This window comes from Vicugna pacos, chromosome 9 (assembly GCF_048564905.1).
Source record: "Vicugna pacos chromosome 9, VicPac4, whole genome shotgun sequence".
Taxonomy (NCBI): domain Eukaryota; kingdom Metazoa; phylum Chordata; class Mammalia; order Artiodactyla; family Camelidae; genus Vicugna; species Vicugna pacos.
The window spans coordinates 2,270,546-2,297,309 of NC_132995.1; the positions used below are offsets into that span (position 1 = coordinate 2,270,546).

The 26,764-nt window shown below is 49.7% G+C and overlaps 1 protein-coding gene across 1 annotated transcript in view; it reads left to right on the top strand.

Annotated features, from left to right (window-relative positions):
* The window catches only part of LOC102542180 (NACHT, LRR and PYD domains-containing protein 13), a 38,222-nt gene that overhangs the window by 6,359 nt on the left and 5,099 nt on the right, over nucleotides 1-26,764 (top strand). Inside the window, exons 3-12 of the mRNA XM_072968333.1 lie at nucleotides 2,938-3,006; nucleotides 8,696-10,259; nucleotides 10,842-10,862; nucleotides 12,200-12,367; nucleotides 13,631-13,798; nucleotides 15,020-15,190; nucleotides 17,973-18,143; nucleotides 19,846-20,016; nucleotides 22,143-22,313; nucleotides 23,800-23,879. Of these exons, the coding sequence (XP_072824434.1) occupies nucleotides 2,938-3,006; nucleotides 8,696-10,259; nucleotides 10,842-10,862; nucleotides 12,200-12,367; nucleotides 13,631-13,798; nucleotides 15,020-15,190; nucleotides 17,973-18,143; nucleotides 19,846-20,016; nucleotides 22,143-22,313; nucleotides 23,800-23,879 (2,754 nt within the window). The remainder of the gene's footprint in view (nucleotides 1-2,937; nucleotides 3,007-8,695; nucleotides 10,260-10,841; nucleotides 10,863-12,199; nucleotides 12,368-13,630; nucleotides 13,799-15,019; nucleotides 15,191-17,972; nucleotides 18,144-19,845; nucleotides 20,017-22,142; nucleotides 22,314-23,799; nucleotides 23,880-26,764) is intronic.

Consider the following 26,764-nt stretch of genomic DNA (forward strand, 5'->3'; position numbering starts at 1 on the left):
CTCGCATACCCTTGTCTGCACCAGGCGGGTGTTGAGCAGAGAGCCAGGCAGTGGGATCGAGAACCCTTAAATCCTGTTTCTTTTTAAGTTTTTAATTTTTAAGGAAGTATAGTTGATTTACAATGTTGTTAGTCTCAGGTGTACACAGTAGTGATTTCGGTACACACACAGACACACACACACACATACACATATATTGTTTTCCACTATAGGCTGTTACAACATACTGAATATAGCTCCCTGTGCTGTACAGTAGGACCTTGTTGTTTACCTATTTTACATATGGTAGTTTGTATCTGTTAATCCCAGACTCCTAATTTATCCCTCCCCTGGTCCTTTCCCATTTGGCAACCATAAGTTTCTTTTCTATGTCTATGAGTCTGTTCTATAAATTCATCTGTGCCACTTTTTTACATTCCATATATGTGATATTGTGTGATACTTGTCTTTGACTTACTTCACTTAGTATGACACTCTCCAGGTCCTTCCGTGTTGCTGCAATGGCATTATTTCATTCTTTTTCATGGCTGAGTAGTATTCCATTGCATTCTCTCTCTTTGAAAACGGAGCTAGCTGTACCTACCTCTGAGTTTCTTGGGTGAAATGCTTAGAAGGCACGGAATATATTCTCAATCACTTGTTCATTTTGGGGGTAGTTTTTTTCCTAACAGTATCACCTTTCCTGGTGGTTTCCAGATGCTGGTTTGAGGATGGCAGACGGGCAGTATCAGAGCTGGGAGAGTCACCATCTCAGTGACACACTCCACCCCACCAAGACTAATTCATCCAGTTCAGGGTGGGTGGCTCTTCAGTTCAACAGGCTTCCATAGATGGCCAAAGGAAACTGAGAACTGGGATATTTTTAAAGAAATTGGACTTAAACTCCAGGCTGTTCGTTTGGAACAGCCCAGCTCTCCTGGCAGGGGGTCCCAGCTTGACCTAGAATCTTCAGTTTAGTGTGTCAACATACAGGTTGGGGCACTTAATCTGGGCAGTAATGCTGTAACCTGGGAGGCCCACACTAGTGGGATTGTTTGCAACAAAGGAATGGCACTTGTCATGTCCTTGGCTTCCAGATAAATGGAGCTGGTGACAAGGGACAGCCTTAGCCTTCTGCACTACACCTGGGAAAAGATCCCCATCCCAGTGCCCAGATGCCAGGATGGCTGGCCTCGCCCGGGGTAGATTCTGTACCCCGGATGGGCTCCAGACACTCGGGACTCCTGGCCAAGGCCACGGTGGGTGGAGAACGATGGGTTCTTGTTCTTCTGAGAAACACGGCGGGTGAGGAGGAAGCCCAGGACCCAGCTCGCCACTCAGATCGAGTCCTGTAAACCTTGACAAGCCATGGAACTGTAAATATTAGAGCCGTATCTCCTTGATTTTTAAAATTGAGTTGCAGGTGATTTATAATGTGTTCGTTTCAGGGGCACAGCACAGTGACGCAGTCTTTTCATAGATGATACTACATTAAAAGTCATTCAAGGTGATGGCTACGATCTCCGGTGCTGTACGGTATTTTCTTGCTGCGTATCTGCTTTATACTTAGTAGTTTGTAGCTCTTAATCCCTTACCCCTAGCTTGCCCCTCCCCCTTTCCCTTGGGTAACCACTAGTTTGTTTTCTATGTCTGTAAGTCTGGGTCTGTTTGGCGTATGCATTCATTTGTATTATTTTTTATATCCCACGTGTGAGTGATATCATACAGTATTTGTCTTTCTCTGGATTACTTCACTAAGAAGAATATTCTCTAGGTCCAGCCATGTTGCTGCAAATGGCAGCATTTCATTCTTTTTTTGTTAAGCATTTTTTTAAACTGAAGTATAGTTACTTTACAGTATTGTGTTAGTTTCAAGGGTACAGTAAAGTGATTCAGTTATACATCTATATGTATCTATTTTCAGATTCTTTTCCACTTAACGTTATTACAAGTTACTGAAAAAATTCCTTGTGCTATGGGATCTTACTCTTTTTTATGGCTGAGTAATATTCCACTGTGTATATGTGTGTGTGTGTTGCTTCTTTATCCATTCTTTGATCCAATCTCCTTTATATTTTGGAGCATTTGACAATTTAATTTTTTTATTGAGGTATAGTTGGTGTACCATATTACATAAGTTTCAGGCATACAACATAGTGATTCACAATTTTTAAAGTATATTCTATTTATAGTTATAAAATAAGCCATATCTCCTTTAGATTCATATCCCTTTGGGGGCATTGGCTCAGCAGCTGGGTGTACAAGACAGTGGATTAGGAGTTACTGCTGTGTGAGTGAGACGTGGAAGTGGTCTCTTTGCTTATGAGGCACAGGACGTTCAGAGTGGTCGTGTGAAACACGTGGAGGGGCTTCGGTTAGAACCCATCCTTGCTGCTTTGCTTCCTATGGCATTTTATTTCCCAAATATTAGAGTGGCTTCTGTGTGCTGGGAATTGTTCTGTTTGGTGGGGATACATCAGTCAACACACACAGGTCAGCCGTCTGTCCCCCGCGCCAGAGGAGGGAGACGGGCAATGGACATGAGAAGTAAGTACCTTGTATGGTGTGGCGGATGGCGACAGGTGCAATGGAGAGGAGACGGTGGGTGGATGGGGGCTGCCCAAGGGACAAGGTGCTGTTGAGGGGCTAAGACTTGAGCAAAGACTCGGAGGTGAGGGGGTGCGCCAAGCAGGTATCTGGGGAAAGAGCTTTCCAGACCAGGGGCTGCTGGATCCGGGGCCCCGAGGAGGGGAGGGGCTTTTAATTATGTGCTTTGGTCTCTGCGAAGAAGCATGTTTCCAAGCAGTTGGGTTGATGACGCTTGAGGCTGTGATTCCATCGGTCTCTTTGATTCCCCCACTTCAGAGAAATAGCGGGTTTTACCGAGGACACCCATCGCTGCGAGCCTGTTTTCAGCCTGGAATGTCTCACCGTCCCACCGTCACTGTTTTGTTTCAGAGTTCACACGGGCGCAGGAGCCCCACGATGCAGACCAGGAAGGACCAGGGACGCCAGGAGAAGAAGCAGGTTTGGACGCTGCTTTATGCTGCTCCCAGGCTTGTGTTTCACCGGGTTCCCACGTGCCGCCGCCTCTGAAATTGTCCTCAGTTTGTAGTTGGCCAGAAACGGCACCTGCTTCCGGTGCTGCTCGTTGGGCCCCGCACGCTGGCCGCTCTGTGGCTCCCCTCTGAGGTCTCAGATACCAGTGTCTGTTTCTGGACTTGGTGTTGCATTAATAGGTAGCTGTATTAAAATTTTGTTTTTTGCCTTTCTATACGACTTTTAAAAGTTACTTTCTATTTAGTTATGACAGAATACTGGCTCTGTTCCTTGTGTGGTGCACTACATCCTGGTACCCTGTCTTACACTCCATAGTTCAGAGCGGCCGTGTGAAACACACCGAGGGGCTGGGTCAGAGCCGGTCCTTGCTGCTTGGCCCCCGAGGGCCCTGCCGCTGCTAACTGGTGGCTTTTTCTCTGTGAGTCTCCTTGTTCTTTGTTATGTTCCCTATTTTGTTTGTCGTATTTTTTAGGTTCCACGTATAAGTGATATCATGCAGTATTGTAATGCCCTCTAAGTACACCCGTGTTGCTGCCTATGGCAGATATTTCATTCTTCTTCATGGCTGAATAGTATTCTATTGTGTGTGTGTGTGTGCATGTGCATGTGCATGTGTGTGCGTGTATCTCACCACGTCTTTATCCATTTGTCTGTTGATGGACACTTCATGTCTTGGCTATTATAAATAGTGCAGGGTAGCTGTATTTTTTGTACCCTGGGGACTTTTCACATGGACAGAGCAATGCATTCAGAGATGGAACAACTTTAGTTTTATCAAAGAAATGGCCATACTTGTGTGTCATCCAGAAAGAAACCCAGAAAACACAAAACTTAAAATGAAAGGCATCCATCCTTTGCCCAGGCCTGGAGTTCTGTTCTGTGGGGTCAACCATGTGCCGGGTGTAGCTGCCACTCTGGCTGTTGTTTCTGTTCTCAGAAATGACCCACATACACTGCCAGTCCTTAGATTTCCAGTTAATTTTCTGCCGACTTCTCATCGCAGCAGGCGAGTATCTCTCTTTCCTTCTGTCCTACACTTGTTTGAAAGAACAGGTGCTCAGTGTCACGTGGGTGTAAGTCAGCGCTGAGCCACGCAAAGCTCAGGCTCACAGTGCTCAGTTTTTAGGGCTGCTGCATGAACTGCCACAGGCCGGGCGGCTTGAACGGTAGACGCTGACCCTCTCACAGTGCTGGAGGTGGGAGCCTGGAGCCACGGTGTCGGCAGGGCCGAGCTTCCTCTGGGGGCTTGGCGGGAGAAGCCGCCCTGTCTCCCAGCTCCCTGGGGTTCCTGGCATTCCTGGGCCTGGAATGCCTCCGTGGGCCCGTGGCCTCCTTTTGTCCCAGAAGTCTCTGCCTCTCTCTTGTGACAGTACATCTGACTGCGTTTGGGGCAATCCAGGGCAGTGAGGTTCTGGGGATTCGGACGTGGACATGCCGTTTTTTGGGGTCACTATTGAATCCACTACACGTGCCTTTTTGCGGAAACTGTTTTCTATTTTTGTTTGAGTAAATAATCGCTTTTTTTCTGGTTTAACTTTCCGTGCCGTTATCATCACAGCACCTCAAAGTTCTCCGGGATGTGTAACGCCATCAGATGCGTCAAGGAATCCATCAGCTCCCCTGTCATTATTTCTGGACAATTTCCAGAAGCCCCACGTCTTTCTCCAGTCTCTGTCGGCTGCCACGTAGCTGCCATCCTGGGACTGCATTTGACCTTGAATTCCATTTTGTCTTCTGGAACGTTGCCTCCCCCTTTCCCCTGTGGAGCCACGCCCACCTGTCTGACCACTGTCTCAGGGGACCCGTTCCATAGCAGCTTATTGACAAAGGTCCATTTGAGGTGGTATTTTTGAGAGCTTGCCTGGTGGACGCTTTGTCCAGTGCGCCTTTTTTTGAATGGTTTAGGTGTAATTTTTAAGGTTAAGTGTCATTCTTCCTCAGTGTCTCTGGTGTCCCAGTGTCCTGCAGTGTACGGTGTAGATAAATGTGACGCCTTTTAGATTTCTACACTGTTGTTACCTGTCTTTTGCACTATGGAAGCTTTTGGGGTCCTCCACCCCTGCGTTCTGAGATACCACGGTGTGGCTGGGTTTTAGGACTTACTCCCTTAACTGGGTCGGGTACTAAGTAGGACCTTTAAATTAAATGCATTCTCCTCTGAAATTTCCTGGAACTATCTCTTTGACATGGATCGTTCCTCTCCTCTGAAACCATAATTCGGTGTTGCATTTCCTGGGGTTAACATTTAATTTCCTTTCCCCTCATGCTTCCTTCTTTATTTTTGTCAGAAAGTTGAAGTAATCTCTTCAGTTCTATCATACTTCAATGAAACATGCTACTCCATCCATAGTATTTTTAATATCAAACCTATGAAGTCCGTTTCTCCTTAACGGTGTCCTTTTTCAAAAACGTAGTATTTAGTATAACTTTTGGAGCAGTTTTTCGTTCCCTGGGTTGTCTGTTTCTTGATCAGAGTAAAATGATTAAATGATGCAGATGGAACAACATGCTTAATATTTTAAAAAATTGTCCATTTCCCTATGTAATGAATTAATTCTGCAAAGGTATCGCTTTGAAAATGTGATGTTTTGTTCTTCCTGCTTTTGCTTATAAACTAGATTATTTGTCAGTTCACTGCTTTTGTCACCTGACGTCTTGGCCACGTCTTCGTATAAACATGTGAGTCCGCTCTTTAATAGCTGCTCTAAGACCTGTCGTGTGGGTATCAAGATACGTCTATATGGATAGATCATGGTCTGCACATGACCTCCTGTTCACAGAGACCTAGGCTTCCAGTTTAAAAAAAAAAACGAAACAGTGCTTTGATAAACACCCATGACACTGCACACCTGCAGGCGTTTCTGTAGAAATTTCTGCACCAGACCTCCTGGATCAAAGCACATGCATAGACCTTGCAGCCAAGCTGACCCTCTGAGAAGCTGTGTGAAATGGCACCCCCAGTGGCCGCCAGGCATTTCTGTCCTACGTTCACACATTGGCCACGTTGATCAGAGTGCTGCCCTGGTGTGGTATGGGATTTGCATTCATCATATGGGTGAGTCGAAAACCGTGACTGCTTCCATCCTTGTTATTTCTTGCAAGATGGTTTGTTCCCCTCTCCTCACTTTTCTCTTGGGTGCTCGTTCCCCTGGTGGCCTGTGAGAGCGCACGGGATGCGGGAGTCGCCCTCTGGTCTGTCCCGCGGACTGCGGGCCTTCTCGCCCTCGCAGTTTCTTTGCGTTGTGAATTTGTGTGGTGCTTTCCCATTCAGCATTGCAGGGTCTGATGCAGGGCTCGTTCCCAGCTTGGCTGGATCAGAGGGCACCTCTGCTGTCGATGTCCCCTGGGTTTTAGGTCCAGTGCAGTTTTGCGTCTCACCGAACTTGCTGCGCAGAAGAGACACAGAGGTGCACAGGGGACAGGCGGCTCGCCTTGTTCTGGGTGAGCGGGGCCTGCGTGAGTCGTCCTTTGGTCTATGAGATCCATTTCTGAAAGCTCAAGTGATCAAGTCTTGGGATTTGATCAGTCCAGGACAACAGCCCTTTTCTGGAGGCAAAGCTGTGCAAAGTTGAACATTTGAGAAATTCCAGCCTTCACAGGCCTGTGATCTGAGCAGAATGTTGCCTGGGGACCCCATCTCCGGAGGATGGTATTTCCCTTTTGGTGGGTAAAAGGAAAGCGCTTTTCCTTTCTTTACTACTCATTTGGAATTTATGGACAAGGGAACTGAGGCATAAAGATGTTACGTATCAACACAGCATCACAACACAGCGTCACAGCCAGAAGGGTTCAGTTCTAAATCGTAAAGAAATGTGAGGCAGGTCTTTGATATTCCTCCTTGCATGCTTTCTCTCCTGGGAACTTTACTTAAAAAATTTTAAAATTGAGCTATAGTTGATTTAGAATATTATTTTAATTTCAGAGGTACAGCAAAGTGACTCAGTTATACATCCATACGTACATTCTTCCTCAGATCCTTTTCCAGTGTGGATGCTGCAGGATATTGAACATAACTCCCTGTGCTCTGCAGCAGATCGTTGTTTATTTTATATGTACTAGTTTGTTAATCTCAAACTCCTAATTTGTCCCTTCCTCCTTTCCTCTTTGGTAACCATAAGTTTGTTTTGTATGTCTGTGAGTTTCTTTCTATTTTGTAAGTAAGTTCATTTTATTATTTTTTAGATTCCACATATAAGTGATATCATATGGTATTTGTCTTTCTCTGACTTATTTCACTTAGTATGATAATCCCTAGTTCCATCCATGTTGCTGCAAATGGTGATTATTTTATTCTTTTTTATGGCTGAGCAATATTCCATTTGTGTGTGTGTGTGTGTGTGTGTGTGTGTGTGTGTGTGTGTGTGTGTATCACAGCTTCTCTATCCAGTCATCTGTCAGTGGACACTTAGGTTGCTTCCATGTCTTGACTAGTGTAAATAGTGCTGCTTTGAGCATTGGGGTGCATGCATTTTTTGAGTTAGAGTTTTCATCTTTCTGGATATATGCCCAGGAGTGGGATTGCTACATCACATGGTATGTCTATTTTTAGTTTTTTAAGGAACCTCCATACTGTCCTCGATAGTGGCTGCACCAAACTACATTCCCACCAGCAGTGCAGGAGGGTTCCCTTTTCTCTAAACCCTCTCCAGCATTTATCATTTATAAACTTTTGGGCGATGACCAGTCTGACTGGTGTGAGGTGATACCTCATTGTAGTTTGGATTTGCATTTCTCTGATAATTAGTGATGAATATCTTTTCATGTGCCTGTTGGCCATCTGTGTGTCTTCTTTGGAAAAATGTCTGTTCAGGTCTTCTGCCCACTTTTGGATTGGGCTGTTTGTTTCCTTGCTATTGAGTTGTATGAGCTGTTTGTGTATTCTGGAAATTAAGCCCTTGTCAGTTGCATTGTTTGCAAATATTTTCTCCCAGTCCTTATGTTGTTGTTGTGTTCTGCTTATGGTTTCTTTTGCTTTGCAGAAGCAGCAGGAAGGTTTGGGCGGAGGGAGAGTGGGGAGAGAGAGAATAATTTGTTGTTATATTGTCGATGGGTTTGTTTGACTGAATGCTTCACCTAGATGACAGGTGTGGCTCCCTACCTTGGTCTGCTTGGTTTCCTTCTTGGTTTCCATTGCCCAAAGGCCAGTGACCTCAACAGATGTAAACTAGCATCCCTTGGCCTTCAGAGCAAAGGTGCCCGTGATTGAGCCCCTCCCGTGCAGCTGAGCTCGCCTGCCACCAGACTGCGGGCATCGTGCTCTAGAACGTCTCACTGCTGCCTCAGCGAGTTCTCTAGCTGGTCCCCCTGCCCGACAGCATCTCCTTCTGTATCTTGGACTGGCTACTTCTCATGATCAAGGTGTCAGCTCTTAGGCAGGAGCCTCTGTTCATCCCTTCCTCCTCTTAAGGTCATTCTCAGTCTATCCTGTGTCCATCTCAGGTCTTTCATTTTTGCCTGTCATCAAACTGTTTGGCTAACTTTTGATGCTTTCCCCCCTCCCCCTGCCACCCCCACAGTCCCCAGAGAAAGACCCCTGAAGGCAGGTTGTCTGCCTTGGTTCAGGGCTTTACGAGGGAACTTCATCATTGAATCAGTTCTAATGCCGAGACTCATTCTGACCATTGTCCTGCCCTGTCGCGCCTCCCTTCTGTTCCAGCCCACAGGAGGAGGTACAGAGAGAGGATGAAGGCTAAAGTACTGGCGATGTGGGACAGCGTCTCCTGGCCTGAAGACCATATATATCTCTGCAACGTGACGGCGAAGGAGCACGAAGAACTTAGGAGGCTGCTGGGTCCTAACCGGGCCGGAGCCCAGCCCCGGACGATCGTCCTGGAGGGCGAGGCCGGGGCTGGGAAGAGCACGCTGGCGATGAAAGCCGTGCTGCACTGGGCAGAGGGCGTCCTCTTCCAGGACAGGTTCTCCTATGTTTTCTTTATCAGCTGCCATAAAGTGAACGAGATGGCGGACACCACCCTTGCTGGCTTGCTTTCCCAGGACTGGCCTGACTCTCAGGTCCCCATTGAAGAGTTCATGGGTCATCCCGAGAGGCTCCTGTTTGTCATTGATGGCTTTGAAGAGATAGTTTTGTCCCCCGACTTGGACAACAGCCCGCCATGCTCAGACTGGTACCGGCGGCTCCCAGTGGCCAGAATCCTCCTCCACTTGTTGAAGAAAGAGTTGGCGCCCACGGCTACCCTACTGGTAACAGCCAGAGACTACAGTAATGGTCGTCTTAAAGGGCTGCTGCTGAATCCATGGTTTGTCTTACTCTCAGGGTTCACAGAGGGAGACCGGGAGGAGTACTTCACCAGGTTCTTTGGTGACTACGACCAAGCCACGAAGATCTTGCTTAAGATAAGAAAAATGGAGTCTCTGTTTCGCTCCTGCTCTGCCCCCCTGGTGTGCTGGGCCGTGTGCTCCTGCCTGAAGTGGCGGATGGCGAGAAGCCCGTCTGTCCGGCCGGGCGCCGAGACCGCCACCAGCCTGTACGCCCGCTTCTTCTCCGGCCTGTCTTCCGTGGCAGCGGCGAGCGTGTCGGGGCAGAGCTGGCCGGGGCAGTGGAGGGCCCTCTGCAGCCTCGCTGCAGAGGGAATGTGGTTCTCGCACTTCACGTTTGCAAAGGAGGACGTGGAGCGCTGGCACCTGGAGGCCCCTCTCGTCGAGTCTCTCCTGAGGCGGAATATTCTGCGCAAAGTCGGTGACTGTGAGGACTGCGTTGCTTTCACGCACCACAGCTTCCAGGTGTTTCTGGGGGCCGTGTTCTATGTGCTCCAGGGAGCCAGAGGGTCCCTTGGTGGTGGTTCCACGAGGCATCAAGAGATGAGGGCGCTGCTGAGTGACGCCTTATTGAACACAAACGTCTATTGGAATCCGATGGTTCTCTTTCTCTTTGGTCTTGTAAGAAGAGACCTGGCCAGGGAACTGGAAGACGCTCTGGGTTGTGAAGTGTCTCGCGGGGTGAGGGACGAGCTGCTGGACTGGGCAGAAGACTTGGAGAGGTGCAGCGCGGTCTCCGTCCGTTTTGAGTTCCTGCTGCTTTTCCAGTGCTTACATGAGACGCAGGACGAGGACTTTGTACGGCAGATCCTGAGTCGCCTCCTGGAAGCCGACCTTGACGTTCGTGGGAGTCTGCAACTTCTAGTTTCTTCCTTTTGCCTGAAGCACTGTCAGAAGCTGAGCAAGCTGAGGCTCTCTGTCAGCAGTCCCATCCCTCAAACGGAGCTGACTTTTGACCCGGAAACCCCGGGGTGAGTAATCCAGAACCAGCCCTCCCCTGACCAGCTTCCCCTCGTCTCCACGGGCTCCGCCCAGCTTCTTCCACAAAAAAAACTCTGCTGTCGGTCGTGGTGTCCTCAGTGGTTGTGACTGACCAGACATTCTAGATCAGCTCCGGCCTGTGGGAATCCTTCCCTTTGGGGGTCATACAGGGTTTCCCGGCTCCCTCAGCAGTTCCCCTTGGACCTCGTATCTCAGGCGGTGCCTGCTGGAGGTCTGCACGCCAGGCGTCGCGCCGCGGCATCCGCCTGCGTCTAGCTGGTCTGGTGCCCCCGCCTGGATGGAGGGGACCTCTTGTTGTCCTCAGAGACGAGAAAACTGACTGGTGAAAACACGGTTTTCTTATGTCAGTGTGGCTAGTAAGTAGCCCAGCCTGGACTGGAGCCCAGCTCTTCCAGAGCTCCAGACCTTAAATAAAACGCTGCGCGCCTCTCCTTTGAGAATCAGTTGGAACCAGCGTGGGGCCGAGGGTGTCAACAGAATCTTAAAGCTTGTTCTTAGGAGTTTGCCCCTTTGTCTCCTGGAAGAAGGATCTTAGAAATACTTGAGCTGCTGTTGGTTCCTGTCCTCCGACCTTGCCCCGTTACTGGCACTTCTGGCTTCCAGTCTGGGAGGGAACTACTAGAAAAGTCAGATTTCCTCATTTTAGGTTCCAGGAACGTTTTCTAAACTATTTTCTTGGGACAGGAGTTGCTAAATGTGTTGTCAAATCCTTTCCTGTTTAACCCTCAAATCTGTGAGAAATAACCAGTTCAATTTTTATTGAACAACATGAAATTTTGAGAGGACTAACTTCTTTGTGTTCACCCAGGCTGAAACACGAGTAAGGTGCTTGGTTGGAGGGTCTGGATTAATTAACGTTCAACATGTGCTTGCTATCGCTTATCCTGACTTGGAATCCCTAAAACTTAAATGAGGGCCTTGTTTCCATGGTGTTCCCTGTTGGGTCATGTGAGTAAGTGCCGTTACTACAGAATGATTCCCCAGGTGGAATCCCGCTTACTGTGAGGATTACTGCTGAGCCCACACCACTGATCACGTTATGCATGGTCACCCTAAGGCTTAAGAGAATTTCAGACCTTCCCTAAAGTCGGCAAAGACCTTCTGATGGTGAAGTTACTTCCTGCTTCTCTGCAGCACAGTGTCTTACTGGTTTCCTCAGGGGTTTTAAACTGTGTCCATCAGCACAGGCAGGGATGCTATATTCATGAATGCACGTGCATGCATACGCCACATACAGACACCCATGCACATACACATAAGGCTGCAAACACTCTCACCAGTGCCACAATTCTGGACTTAGAGCAGAACTTTATCCCCTTCAAATGCTCTCAGAATGTAGTCTTTGTTTTACTTCCCTTGTCTCACTGAGATTTAAAAAATTCATTTCTGACTTTCATGCTCTTTTATTCTTAACACGGAGCGCCTACTACGTTAGGAACATTCTACATGATTAGAATGCTAATAATTCTAAGTTCTAAATATCGTCATGAGTCTTCTTTAATCTCCGCAAAACCCTATGGGAGTAAGTTATGTTTCGCACATTTTGGAGATAGAAAATTGGAGCACGGAGGTTCAGCGCGCCTACTAGGGGCTGGGCTCCGGATGCCCCTCAGGTCTGTTTACTTGGAGTCTGAACTTCTAAGGATTATGCCCGTGGTCCACCTCACCCCGGTATGCGCTGCCTCTCCTCTGAAGGAGTTGCTGAGGACCGTGGGAATAAAGCATCTGGTACTTTAAGAACTGTAGCTTTTGGGTTACACGTTTTCATCTTCAGAGCTTCACCGAGTCTGTTCTCATCAGGGCCTCTTCTTGCCTCCTGTACATCACGTTCTGGGTGCCAAGTTTCGTTTACTCTCACCGGCCTTCTCTCTCCCTCACAAAGGGCAAAGGTGGTCGATTTGAGGACTCGTCAGTGGCAGGATATTTGCTCCGTGCTTTGCAATGGGAACATGCGTGAGCTGGACCTGAGTGACAGCAAGCTTAATGCTCCCTCCATGAAGAAACTCTGTTACGAGCTGAGAAATCCAAGATGCAAACTCCAGAAGCTGACGTAAGTGTGCGCCTCTCAGTTTGAAGATGGCCATAGAATAACCATTTTTCCTCTGACTACAGCAGTGGGCATCTATTTGCCAGAAAGTAATCTGGGTTCTCAGGAGAATAAAATGAAGGGACTTGCACCAGTGAAGCTGCTCATTCGGCCAGGTAGATTGAACTTTAAAACATGACAGTCCATTATAAGCGACCTTGAGTAGAGGTACCTGCTCATTTTTCCTTCAGACCCTTGGCGGGGTGGTGGTGGGGGGATGGGGACTATGTTTTGAGCTACATATAAAGGAGCAGAAGCTTTCTAGGGCTCGGGAGAGCTGGGGGCGCCCCGGGCCCGAGGGGAGGCCCGCCGGCCGGACGCCGCGGGGAGACCACGCTCTGGGCTGAAGGGCAGCTCCGGCCGGCGCTTACCCCTCCTATGGCGCCACGGGCGTGCGGGGCGCAGGGTCTCAGAGCCGGCTCCCAGGGAGGCAGGAATGGGCAGGAGGAGGCGGGCCTTGCCGGAGAGGCCAGGGGAGGATCACCTGCTAGAGGACCCAGTGAGAGTCGCACTTAGAGCTGAACTGGAGGTGGCCTCCGGTCAGATACTCTGCAGTCGAGGCTCGCGAATTCCACCCTGTTCCACCTCCACAATTTTCAAGGTCATCCCTCGAGGTCTAAAAATCAGAGGCAGGCACTGCTTCAATGAGCTGAGAGCAGAAGATGTGGCACTAGTAACCGCCCTCAGACTTCTGTGTGTCCAGTGAGCTGGGTCAGATACCTGGGAGGCAGGCGCAACAGCCGCCTTCTCTGTACCCCTCGCCCCCATTTTACTTCTATAACTTAGTTCTCAAGGTAAGGAGAAGCAAGCTCAGGACACAAGCAGAAGGAGGGAGGTTTCTCACTAGGGCTCGCGGGGTTGGCGTAGGGAGGGGCACCTCCCTGGAAGAGGAGGCAGGCCCAGGACATCTTAACAGCAGATTAGGGGAGAAGCGGGGGCAGGCTTGATTCTTGACTCCATACATCCACCTGAGCTTAGCGGCTCTTTTGGGAGTATATTTTATTTCATTTTAATTTTTAACACCTTCATTGTGGTGTGGTTCCTGCACAGTAAACTACACGTATTTCAGAGGCACAAGTTGATGAATTTTGACTTGGGAGTATATTTTAGATTGCCTCCTCAAAGGTTTCTCACTTTCTCTTAAGTCTCGTACATCCTTAAGGGTGTGTGTGCTGGACAGGCCGGACGGGGAAGCAGCCTTCCCCTCCCGCTGCCTCTCGCCCTCAGGTGCAGGTCGGTGTCTCCCGTGCGGGTTCTGAAGGAGCTCGTCCTCGTTCTGCATGGGAACCACAGGCTGACCCACCTCGACCTGAGCTGCAACAACCTGGGAATCACCGTGTCCGCGATGATCTTCAGAACTCTGAGGCACTCAGCCTGCAACCTCCAGTATCTGTGGTCAGTCTCTGGTTCCCCAGCTCTGTCCCCAGCCTCACACCTAGGTGGGACGACTCACTGGGAGGGCAGGAGTCAGCACTGCCGTGGAAGGGCGCAGAGAAAGACGAGCAAAGGGGGGAAGTGCACGCGTGTAGAGCGGTGGTTCTCAAAGCTGGAAGTATGTCAGGGTCACCGAGCAGGCATGCTACAACACAGGTTCCTGAAACCCACCCCCAAGATCCAGCCGGCCTACTCTGGGGCCTGGTAGCGAGCATTTCTAACAGCCCCCGAGGTGATGCTGGGCTGTGGACTGCACTGAGTAGCATGGACGTACAAGGGCGTAGCTCGCCTGTCCCTGGAAGGGATGAGAACAGGGAGAATCATGGAGTGAGGGGGCCTCTAAACCAAGACCACCCTCCCAGGAGTGACTGCCTGACCCGGGGCCTCCTCGGTAGGTTGGAGTCGTGTGGCCTCACCGCCTGGGCCTGCCATCAGCTCTTTGCGGAACTCGGCGAGAACTCCAGCCTGCGGTTCCTCAGCCTGGGCGACAACGACCTCTCTAACACCGAGGTGAAAAGACTGCAGGGGCCGTTTGGGACGTCCAGGTGTCCCCTCAAGGAGCTATCGTAAGTCCTCCCGCTTGTTCAAAACACCTCCTTTGCAAGCTGGAGCGGCAGCGGGAGTATGTTTTGGGGAGCCCCGGGGAGCCCCTGCTGAGTCTGCCTGTCCCACTGACACCCTTCTTGTCACCTTCCTTCTCCCTCTTCTCCTTGGGCTCAGCCTCAGCCCTCACCTTGGTTTGGGGAACCTTGACCGCCAGCTTCTATGTGTAACCCCCTTAGGCTCTGCCAGCCTCTTCTAAACACAGTGGTTTTCAACGAGGGGCGATTGTGTCCCCCAGGGGACATTTGGCAAAGTCTGGACATGTGCTGGTTTTCACAGCTGGGGAGGGGAGGGTGTTCCTGGCGTCAGGTGGGTACAGAGTAGGTACAGTCAGCCCCCTACAGTGCACTGGAGGCCCCGCACAGTGAAGGCTGGTCTGGCCCGGAGGTCAGTAGGACTGAGACCGAGCAATCTCCCTTTCACCCACCCTCTCCTCCTTCTTGAAGCTTTGTTCTTTATCCGGTTTCATCTTTCCATGATTTTGGGTCCCAGAGGTGTGGCCCCAGGGGCTGAGAGTATGAGAAAGAAAAAAGGACCCGGGCAGAGCTGAGGCCCACCTGGCACCTTCACCTCCCGCAGGCTGGAGAAGTGCAACCTGTCAGTGGCCAGCTGTCAGGACCTGGCCCTGCTTCTTACCAGCGCCCAGGGGGTGACTCGGCTATGCCTGGGGTTGAATCCGCTCCAAGATGATGGTGTGGAGCCGCTGTGTGCTTCCCTGGCCCACCCCGACTGCGTCTTGGAGAGACTGGTGTAAGTTCCTCCCACCTCCCTTTCTGGGAATGGCTGTCCACGGGGTTAGGCATCAGGAGGACAGTGACGCCTCCACATGGGATCCACTCACATCACTGAGCAGTTGCTCAGTGTGCTGGGCATCGACCTACATGTCGATTCTGAGCAGAACCCCGGATTTGTTCAATTAATCTCTGCAGGTTGTGCCAAGTGATTCAGCCTTAACAAGGATCCCAGGAAATTAGGATATTTTGGTCCACCAGTAACTGAGCGCCTCTCTGCAGACACAGAGCTGGCCCCAAGGTCGGGGTGGTGGGTCAGACAGGCATGCTCCCTGCCTGTGTGGAGGGCGTGGTCTACGAGTAAGACACAGACAACAGCGGTTCAGATATGAAGACAGAGTAGACACGAGGAGACAGAGTGGTGGCACTGGCTCTCAGCGAGGTCTGTGCTCAGCAGCCGATCTGAGGAGGTGGTGTTTGAAGCAGAGATGACTGCTGGGGAGGAAGCCGCATGCAGAGGGAAGGAGCAGGAGGGCAAAGGTCCTGGGGTTGGAATGAGCTTGGGGTGTTGTAGGAACAAGGAAACGAGTGTGGCTGGAGTGATGTGAGTGAGGGAGTAGTGAGGGGGCAGGAGGATGCCTTGGGTCCGCCCAGGCTGGGGAGGAATCTGTGTTGTGTTTGGAGGTTCAACAGTGACATACTCGGGCGAACTCTCAGAGGTCACCCAGCCTGCTGTCGAAGGATGGACGGTGGTGAGGGGCAGAGTGCAAGCAGAAGCAAGTGCCTGTGGACCAGGCCTGGGGCTGAGAGGGAGCTGGCCCGGGCGAGGCGGGCAGGACTCCGGGACGTATCAGAGGGGAGAGCCGGTGGTACTTGCTGACGGACTGGAGGTGGCTGAGGAGGGAAAGGAACCCGGCGCCCCTCCAGGTGATGGGCTCGGGCAGCCGGGGGAAGGGTGGTGCCATGTTTTGACACACTGAGGACTGGGGGGTGAGGGGGTTTGTGGGTAAGGAGTTTGGACTGGCACATAGGGGCGTGAGACGCCTGTTGACCAACCGTGCAGAGACGTTGCTTGAGCAGGTGCATCCGGGATGGAAGGACTCAGGGGTGGTGGCGGGGGTGAGAGTCCACCACGGAGGGCTTTTCTTCTTTGGCTGATGCTGCTTCTGGGCGCGGGAGTGGAGCGGGTGGAGAGCTGAAATTTCCTGGGACTGGGTGCTGTTCAGGTGAGTGTGAAAGGCTGGGAAAGGCCCAGGTTCTTGAGGGGCATCCCAGCTGGCGGTGATGGTGGAGGGCCACGGAATCTGAGCCTCGCACTGACCTCACAGAACCAGGATACTATTAGGTAGTTAATATGCATATAATGGGAACTAATATACATGTGCAGTTATACTTATAAAATGACATATAACTTACACTTTATCACATTTAATATGATATATTAATATTTATAATGATATAATTTACTATAATACATCCTATTGCCTATTACATAACCATATGTAATATATATCTTGTTATATAATGACAACATATTACATAGAATCTGTTATGTAATACCAATATGTATTATATAATTATATAAACAGGTATTTTATAAAATTATATATTTATAATATATTAAATCTGATATTATATCTCATAACTTTTCTTACTAATGTTTATTTTTTCCAGTTTTATTGTGTAGAATTATTACAGTTCGACTGCACCTACGCATTATATTGCATGTAAATACATATAACAGTATACTGCACATTTTTTTAGTTTTCATATATGTACTAATGATTGTTCCTAAGAACAGATTAGATCTGTAGCTTTTTAAACTTACATAGTTATCAAAGGAATAAAGCCAACTACAAAGTAAGAAACAACAGAATGTGGTAATCTAGTCATAAAGGGCAGTCAGATGTGCTTACACATATTCTGTATCTCATATAACTTGTTTGTTTTAAAGCTTTGAAAATATTGCCTATTCACATGTTTTACTTATTTAAAGTTTTTTTTTTTTAAATGGAGGTAGTGGGGATTGAACCCAGGACCTCGTGCATGCTAGCCATGCACCCTACCCCCGGGGCTGCGCCCTGACCCTCAAAGGACTTGCATTGCACGCTTGCCAAATACTGTCGCAAGCCTCGGACATGCATGGCACCTTGACGGGCCAGCACGGTCCCCGCGTCAGGATGGAGGAGATGGAGGCGGGAGGGAGTGGCACGGCCTCCTGGCAGCAGTTAGTCCTGGCTGACCGGCCTCTAAACCCACGTCCGACTGGCTCTGGAGCCCGGGGTTCATCCCCAGCTGCCTCAAGGCTATTTAAAGTAGTTTCCTTTTCTTTTCAATTTTTACTTAAAATTAAAAAAACTCTTACATTAAACTGGTTTTTTTGACATGTACGAAGCTGTACATACTTAACGCATGCCATCGGGTGCGTCTGGGAGCATCTCCGGCCACCCAGGCCATCGGTGTGCCGTCGCCCCGCCTCTGTTACTGCAGCTCCCGGGCGCGGTGACGTCCCCGCAGGCGCTGCCGCAGCTCCCTGCGCGGGCGGCGCGGGCGGGCGCGGAGCTCCAGGGCGGCCTGACCGCGTAGCGGGACTTGCGCCCTTGCGCCACCGTTGCTGTAGTTTTTCTTAAAGCGACCACGATTGGCGGGCACGCCGTCGGCGTGCGCGCTGCGTGGCCCCGGGAGGAGGAGGAGGGGCGAGCGGGCACGGGCGCCCGGCGCATCCGGGCGGGGGCGGCGGCGGGGCCCGGCCCGGCCCCGGCGGCCCCCCTGAGCGCGGCCCCGCGGCCCCGGCCCCGCAGGCTCTCGTGCTGCCGGCTCGGCGCGCCCAGCTGCGGGCACCTGTCGGACGCTCTCCTCCGGAGCAGGACCCTGACGCACCTGAGCCTGGGGAGGAACGAGCTGCGCGACGCGGGCGTGGCGCGTCTGTGCGCGGCCCTGCGGCGTCCGCGTTGCCGGCTGCGCAGCCTCGAGTAAGTTCATCGCCTCTCTCTCTGTGTCTTTGTGTCTCTGTCTCTCTGTGTCTCTCTCTGTCTCTCTGTGTCTCTGTCTCTCTGTGTCTCTGTCTCTCTGTGTCTCTCTGTCTCTCTGTGTCTCTCTGTCTCTCTGTGTCTCTCTGTCTCTCTCTCTGTGTCTCTGTGTCTCTCTGTCTCTCTCTCTGTCTCTCTCTCTCTCTCGCGCGCTCTCTCTCTCTCTCTCTCTCTCTCTCTCTCTCTCGGGCGCGGGTGGGGGGCGAGCGCCCCGGCCTGTGAGTGCCCGAGCGCTGGCGGGGTCTGGGGTCCTGGGTGGCGTCGCCGGGCCATGGGGGGCTGTTGGTCCTGTTGGGAGTGGGGTGGGCAGTGGTGCTGGAGGCGCGGGGATGGGATGACTGTTGGGACCAGCCACAGCGGGGACCCCCAAGACCACCCTGCGGGCTTGACGATTCCCTGGGAGGACTCCCCGCATGCAGCACACAGGCCTGTTCGTGGCTGTGATTTATTACAGCGAAAGGGGACAAAGCAAAATCGGCGGAGGGTGACGGTGCACGGGGTGAAGTTCAGAGGCGGCCAGGGGGAGCTCCCGGGAGCCCTCTCCCAGCCGGGCCACCCGGGCCACGCGCGCCCCCCGGGCCACGCGCGCCCCCAGCAAGGGTTGTCGCAGCACCCGCGGAGGGCTGCGCACCGGGGCCGCTCGCCACATGCGCCGTGCTCAGCACGTGTCCCGGTGCTGGTCCTGGAGGCACGTCTGCCTGGCAGTACCAGGACTCCCGACTTCCGCTCTTGCAAATGCCGAGAGCCACCTGTGTGACCTTCCAACTGAAAACCATGTGGATAAAACCTGATGCCTTTTTTCCCTATTGGGTTTTTGGGTTTTTTTCCCTTTGATTTGCAGGCATTCTTCACTAGTGAAACTGAGTCATTTTGGGTGTAATTTGTATACATTGTTTATCTTGTTCACAGTTCCCTTAGACTTGGCTCTTGACAGTTTTAACCATGTGGACATTTTTCATGAAGCCAAACTTTTCCTATTATGGCACAAGAATTTCTGCCTTAGGTTTCTCTTCTCCTCCTTAACGTGTCACTCTGGCGTTTCATCTCTCTCTCTCCTCTCCTTCTGTGTCTCTGAGTGTCCCTCATCCTCTGTGTCTCTGTTAGTGTTCTCCCATCTGTGTCTCTCTTTCCTCTGTGTCTCTGAGTGTCTCTCCTCACTGTGTCTCTGTGTTCTCTCATCGCTGTCTCGCCCTCTCACCTTGCTCCTCCTCTGTCCTCTCTCCCAGTGTTTACCTGGGTCACTGATCTCAAACCTATCTTGCTATAATAATTCATCCTTAGGAATTTAGATCTGCCGTTAAGTGAGATTCCTGGTGTCTTTTTCAGCCCAAGATGTTGAGCTTAAAAGGTGAAAAACATGTTCTGTGGTAAGCAGAGCCTGGGTTCTCTGGTGAGCGTCACAGAGACAGGCCTGTCGGTGGTCTGGGGAGGGAGATGGCTGGGTGGCCTTTGCTTGTTTCCCAGGTAGATCGAGTGCCCAGGGGTCCCAGACCTCCTACCCAGCACCTTCCTCTTTCAGGGCTCAGGATAAGACGTGTGGGCACCTCTTCTTCCCGTGGAAGACAGTGGGATGGGCTTGAACAAACAGCAAAGACTGATGGCTGAAGGATGACTTTCCCCCACTCTGTTTATTTTTCCTTTGCAGCTTGTCAGCTTGCTCTTTGACAGCAGAGGGCTGTCAGGAGCTTGCTGACGCCCTCAAGTGCAACCCTAATGTGAAAACCTTGGATATTGGGGAAAATGACGTTCAGGATGATGGGGTGAAACGGCTGTGCGAGGTGCTGAAGTGCTCGAATTGCGCACTGAGCACACTTGGGTGAGTCAGTCCTGTTCTCTGTGCCTGAAGACCCCCTCTCTCTCTCCACTCGGGGTGGGGAGGGGCGGTGGTTAAGGAGGTGAAAAATGGTGAAGCATAAAGCTCTCCTTTAAAAAAATCTCTTCTGCTTGGTGATAAGCTCCAAGTTTAGAGAAAGAGTTTTACTCTTATCTGCCCCACCCTTGGTTCCTTGTAAACATTACTCCTTTGAATCAGTACCTTTTGCTGTGGTGTGTGGGACATGTTCCCTGCACCGTGAATCTTTCCTATCAAAGGGGAAGACTGATTTTTAACCACAATGCCATGTGTTTGCTCTGCAAACTCAGATGGCTTAGCCTCGGGCAGTACGAATTTGGTTAAATGGTAGCCATTTTTGCAGACAGGCAGTGGTTGCAGCCATTCTTACAAAGTGCTTAGGGGCTCGGGGGAAACTGTGCTGAGGAGGCTAGGGCTTGAAGTGAGCCTTGAAGTAAGAGTTCTCGCCCCCGTCCCCAAGCGCCCAGAAGGAAGCGGGAGGGAAAGAAAGCTCTTGGCAGGGGATGACTGCATATATGATGGCTCAGAGGTGGATTTTCCAGGGACATTCAACATGCGGTTGGAACAGAGTGATGGGTGTAAAGGGGGAGATAAGATTCTGTGGGGGACAATTCTGTAGGGCAGAGTATCATTTGAATGCTTACTGTGTGCTTGGATGTGGGAGACACAGTACGATCATGACTTCATACTCCCACAGGGAGGCACTAGGAGGCTGGTACCTTTTATACCCATTTTATAGACAGGGAAACTGAGGCAGAGAGCTCACTTAGCTAAAGATGGAGACAAGGACCCAATGGAAGTCTGATGCAGAAGTGAGTTACTTTTTCCTCCAACTTTACTGTGATATAATGGACACAACGTTGTGTAAATTTGAGGTGTGCAGCCTGCTGATCTGATATGTTTCTAGACTGCGGAGTGGTTACCACCATAGCTTTAGGTAACACCTCCGTCCCATCACATAGCTGCCGTGGAGAACATGTAAGATGTATGCTCTCAACAGCTTCCAGGTGCATAAAGCAATGTTGACTGTGGTCACCGTGCCGTATATTCGATCCCCAGAATCTATTCATCGTAGGACTGGAAGTCTGTGCCTTTGGACCAGCACCTCCCCACTTCCCCTGCCCCATCCCTGGGAACCACCACTCCACTCTCTGTTTCTCTGAGTTTGGCTTTTTTGAGATTCCACGTGCAAGTGACGTCATACAGTGTTGCCTTTCTCCGCGGAAGTCCTGCCGTTGGGGACAGCGCGGGTGTACCTTGGGGGCATTGCACTCGGTGAGACACGTCAGAAGCCAGTTCTGTCACACTTCTCTGTCCTTCAAGAAGCACCTTCAGTGCGATGTTCTTTATCCTGTAGGTGAAGGAGAAGCCACCAGATTTAAACAAGTAAATCAGGGTTATTGTTACGCTTTAAAAAATACAGAGGGTCTGGTTTTAAGCCCTCGCTTTCTGGGTGCTTCTCCCTGGAGGAGAAGAGATAAACCACTGGCCAACAGTTACCGCGTTGTCTCTAGTGATGAATTCCTTCCTGATCCTCAGCTCCCCCGCCCCCCCCTTTTTTAAATTGAAATAGTCAATTTACAATGTTGTGTCGACTTCCAGTGTCCAGCATAACACCTCAGCCATCCATCTACGTACGTCTGTCCGTGTTCAGGTTCTTTCTCTTTGCAGGTTACTACAGGATACGGAATACAGTTCCCTGTGCTGTGCAGAGGGACCCTGTTTATCCATTTTTGCAGTATGCAATGCACCTTGTCACTTCTTTTTCTTGGCCTTCCTAGTATCCAGCCAATCGTATTTTCTGATTTTGAATTGTTGACTTTGGGAATGAGATGGAAGAAGCGTAATGAAGGGGTACTCAGTCTCTTCTAGTCTTTCCTCATCTGTCACGTGGGGTTTAAGATGTGATCTAACTTTAATGGATTAAATGAGTTATGTATAAGAATTTGGAAAAGTGTCTGGTGTGTGTCACATGCTGTTAACCAGTCTGTTTCAGCAGCATGTTTCCCCCTGAGTCTTGAGCTGTTTTTATCTCTAGCTTCTTAATCCTGGAGGGCCACCTTTCACGCTTCCGTCTCACCCACTTCTAGGTTGGAGAAATGTAACTTGACGCCTGGTTGCTGCCAGCATCTCTCCTCTGTTCTCAGAAGCAGCAAAAGCCTGGTTAATCTGAACCTGTTAGGAAATGACCTGGGGCCTGAGGGAGTCAGCACGCTGTGGAAGTCCTTGGAAAACCCAGCGTGCACACTGCGGAAACTCGGGTAATCCCCACTGCCTTGTACACGGGGAGGCACCTGCTGAGATGTGGGCGGAGTGGAGAATGTTTCAAAGTGGACACCGAGGTTATCCTGCACTGAATTTCCTTGGCTGGTGCTGGCCACCAGAGCTTCCAGTGACGGAGGAGATGGGCTGTACCTGCACCGTCCACCAGCTAGCCGCTCACCGCGTGCGGTGACTGGGCACTGGAAGTGTGGCCAGTGTGACCGAGGAACGGAATCTTTGACTTCCTGTAGTTTGAATTAACTTAAATAGCCGCGCTGGCTAGTGGCCACCACGCTGGATGGCACAGCCCTACAGACATTTGGGTATTCTGGGGTGCCCTCAGTTTTCTCTTTCTGGTACTCACTCTGTGCTTCACTGACGGACACTTACTCAGCAGCTTCCTATGTTAGCGCTGACTGTGGGCCGAGCGCCGTGGCACGGAAGACAGTGGGAAGCGAAAGGTCATGAGCCTCGTCCTCACGAGTCTGCTCCTCTCAGGACGATGGCAAATCCGAGACCTAGAAAAGCAGTGTTAGCTGCCATGAATGCTATGAAGGGAGCTCTGAGCTGTGGTGTAGAAAGCAAAGGTGATCAGGTGGCAAGGGAAGGCCTGTCTGCGGGGGTGTCGCCGATCTCGAGACCCAGCGAGGCTGGAAGGGCAGAATCCATGATCAGGAGGGGAACATGGGCAGTGAAGAGATGAGGGGTGGCGTGTTGTAAGGAAGTTGGAATAGCATGTGCAAAGGCCAGAGGGTTGGACCAAGCTTTTTCTCATCCGCTGGAGGCACTGAAGGAAGAGCATTTAATTGGGATAGACTGCACCTTGTTCAGCATTCTGGAGATGAGGTCAGAAAGTTAAGCAGTGGTTTTTTTTTTTTTTTTTCGTGGAGACAGACATTCAGCTAGGTACGTTTTAGCAGATACCGTCTTGGATACCAAGGAAGCTTGTCTACTTTGGGAAGTTGGTTAACATCTATACATTCAGGATTTTATATTACCTGCACATTGTTAGATTGCTGCCTTCACATTCTAAGTTGTGCATTTTTGAGAGCTGTGGAATGGTGAGCACCGTAGATGGTGCTTCTCCCCTTGCCAACTGGGTGTGTCATTCAGGTTGTAGAGGGGCCTCTGACTGGGTACCCAGACGCCAACCTCTTCCGAAAGAAGAAAATGCCAGGACTTTATTTGTCAAAAGTCTGTAAACATACATTAATGGTACAAGAGAGAGGAATCAGATTTATACACAGTGACAGCAGTGACCGGAGTTGCCCTGTGCTACGTCTGTCTTATCATCTCTCCCAGAGATTTCTTTTTTCTTCCATGCAAAGGGGTTCTTGTGGCTTCGCGTATCCCTCCCAGTCTCTCTGGGTGGGGCTGGAGGTGGAGGTGTAACCCACGTGAGGGTTAACAAGTTACTTTTCTACGGGACACCTGTTTCATTTTACCATCTCAGTCTGTCCTTGTCTCCTCTCCTGTCTTTTGCAGGCTCGAAGAAGACTTGTACTCCATAGTGAAAGCGGAGTTGGAGAAGTTACAGGAGAAGGGGTCCTCTCTGAGAATCAAGTGTAAGTGGGATTTTAATGACTTTGAAGACAAATGGTGGTGGTGATGCAGTGAGGAGAGGCCACACTGCGCCATGGAGCGTTCTTGGAGTGCAGCCTTCTGGGAAGGTTCTTGGAAGTCCTGACCCGTGTTGCTCAGGAGTCACCGTTCACTGGGACGCATGAGCCGTTGCCTCCGGGATGCTTTTTCGCGGTTCGTCGTAGGCAGCGTGTTAAGTACTCAGTCTCCAGAATCCTGATCTCACACTATATTTGGCCCAAGATTCTACACTGGCCTTACCTTAAGTTTTGTTGTGTTTTTTTTTTTTGTCCTTGGTGTAATTTAGAGCTGTTGAGAGGATCCAATAAAGCAAAGGATATAAAAATATCTTGAAGCCTAAAGCTTCATTTCCCACGGGATGAGACGTGGGATGGACGTAATTCTGTAACTATTGTGCTGTGATGGAACAAGCCAGCTGGACAATTCTAAATATGCACATAGACCCAGTTCTGGCCTTTGCTTCTGCCTTTGAATAATCCCTGGCTCTGTCACTGCTAACATGTGTTTCACCCACCTGAAGATACTGGGGAACGTGGGGCCCACGCTGGGTATAATGTGTATGAAGAACAGGAGCTTATCTATCAAAGTGTTATTTTCTGCCCCCCCCCCGCTCTAACACCAGATTCTTATTCTATTATTCCACAAGCAGAATCTACCAGAATTAGTCTCAGGGCACAGCTGGATATTTTATTTTGAATTTCGTAGTTCATGGAACACCTTCATAGTGTCTCAATCCCCAAAAACCCTGTAGGAGGCACGTCCCTACTCTACTGATTTAAAAACAAGGATGCTGAGGGACCGTGCTTTGCGACAGGTTAGAAGTTGAGAGGCAAATGACTGGTCTTCGAATCCAACTGTATTGTAAGGGTCAGCATGCCTTACAAGACCCAGTGGGATCTTCCAGTAAGCTGAATGCCGTGGGCCTTCATCCGCGTTCCCTCACTATTAGATGTAAGTGGAACTGAGAGTCCTGAAAATGTTTTTCTTCCTTCTGCACCTCCATCTGCCTATTTGATTTACCTGTTTACTTATAGATGGAAACTGGGATAGAGAGAGTGGGGAGAGGTATGTGAACTAAGTTAGGAAATACTGTCAGGGTATACAGTGAAAAAAAAATCAAAGATGTACATTTGCCGCAATCTCCATGTCATCTGTGACTCACTTTGGGTTTCTGCTTGTTGGAATGGGAATGTGTTATTTCTTATAATCTGACAAACTACCCATTTGTTAACCTAAATCTAAGACTATCTTAAAATTTCCTCATTGTTTCTTTAAAAACACCCCGCAGATTTAAAAAAAATTTCTTTACCTTTAATTTTGAAAATTGAAGTATAGTCAGTTTACAGTGTTGTGTCAATTTCTGGTGCTTCAGTGCTTCAGTCATACATACACATATATTCATTTTCATATTCTTTTTCATTATAGGTTATTATGAGATATTGAATATAGTTCCCTGTGCTGTACAGTATAAACTTGTTGTTTATCTGTTTTATATATGGTAGTTAGTATCTGCAAATCTCAAACTCCCAATTTATCCCTTCCCACCCTCTTCCTTCCTGGTAACCAGAAGTCTGTTTTCTAGGTCTGTGAGTCTGTTTCTATTTTGTAAATAAGTTCATTTGTGGTTTTTTTTTTTAAATTCCACATACAAGTGATATTATGTGGTATTTTTCTTTCTCCTCTGGCTTACTTCATTTAGAATGACGATCTCCAGGTCCATCCATGTTGCATCAAATGGCATTATTTTATTCTTTTTTATGGCTAAGTACTATTCCATTGTGTATAAATATACCGCAGCTTCTTTATCCAGTCATATGTTGATGGACATTTAGGTTGTTTCCATGGTTTGGCTGTTGTAAATAGTAATGCAGCAGTATTTTTGTTAATGCTGGATCCACAGATTCTTGATTATTATTTTCATAATGTTTTAGGAATTTTGTTATTCTAGAATTCCTGACTTTGTCAGGAAATTACCTCAATTTTATCAAAGTATTTTAAAACAAAACTTTTAGAACGCTCAAAGGTTTTCACAGCCACATCCCAGTAATGCCATAGTGACTTTGGAGGGCTTGGGAAATCAACAGTAGGTCTACCCGACCTGGAAGGGGAACGGCGATTCAGGACAAGAGGTGATGGAATCAGCAGACTTTGGAGGCCCCTTGACGGCTGACCTGCTCTCTGGGCTCACTCTGGGTCATCAAGCCCACGGCCCAAGAAGCAGTTAGCTTGTGACCAGCTGTGCTCTAACTTCACGCCCATGATCAGTGGGGAAGGCGGTAGCAGCACTGTTCATCTCTCCTCTTCTGGTACCCGCCCTCCCCATGTTTCACACCCCATTTCCTCCCCTCGTGCACTACTTTGCAATCCTGAAAGCTTGGCTTGATGTGGCCAGGATCGGGGTGCATCTGGGAACAAGGCAGGATGAGTTCAGGGCAGAAGAAAGAGACGGAATCCCCTTTGTGAGAAAGAAACAAGAGTGATGGGGGAGGAAAGGATTTCCCCAAAGTTGGATATGGCAAGACAAACGGCTTCTACGGAATGGAACCATCACAGTGGGTTTTCATCACAGCACTGCTGCTGCTCAGCTAGGAAGCAGCCGCATATACCTGTTAAGCCAATCTTCTCATTACAAAATGGGTCTGATGGCACCTACCCCAGATGTTGCAAAAACTACACAGAATGTGTGTAAGGCTCAGTGTGTGGTAAGCGTGGAATCAGTACCACTCTTAGATCGATAATCTCCTTGAATCCCGCCATCTCTCAAGATGCTCTCCTCGTAAGTTAGATGTTGTGGACCCCAGTACTTCATCAGAACATCCTTCTCCTTTGTTGACCTCTACTTCTGAGG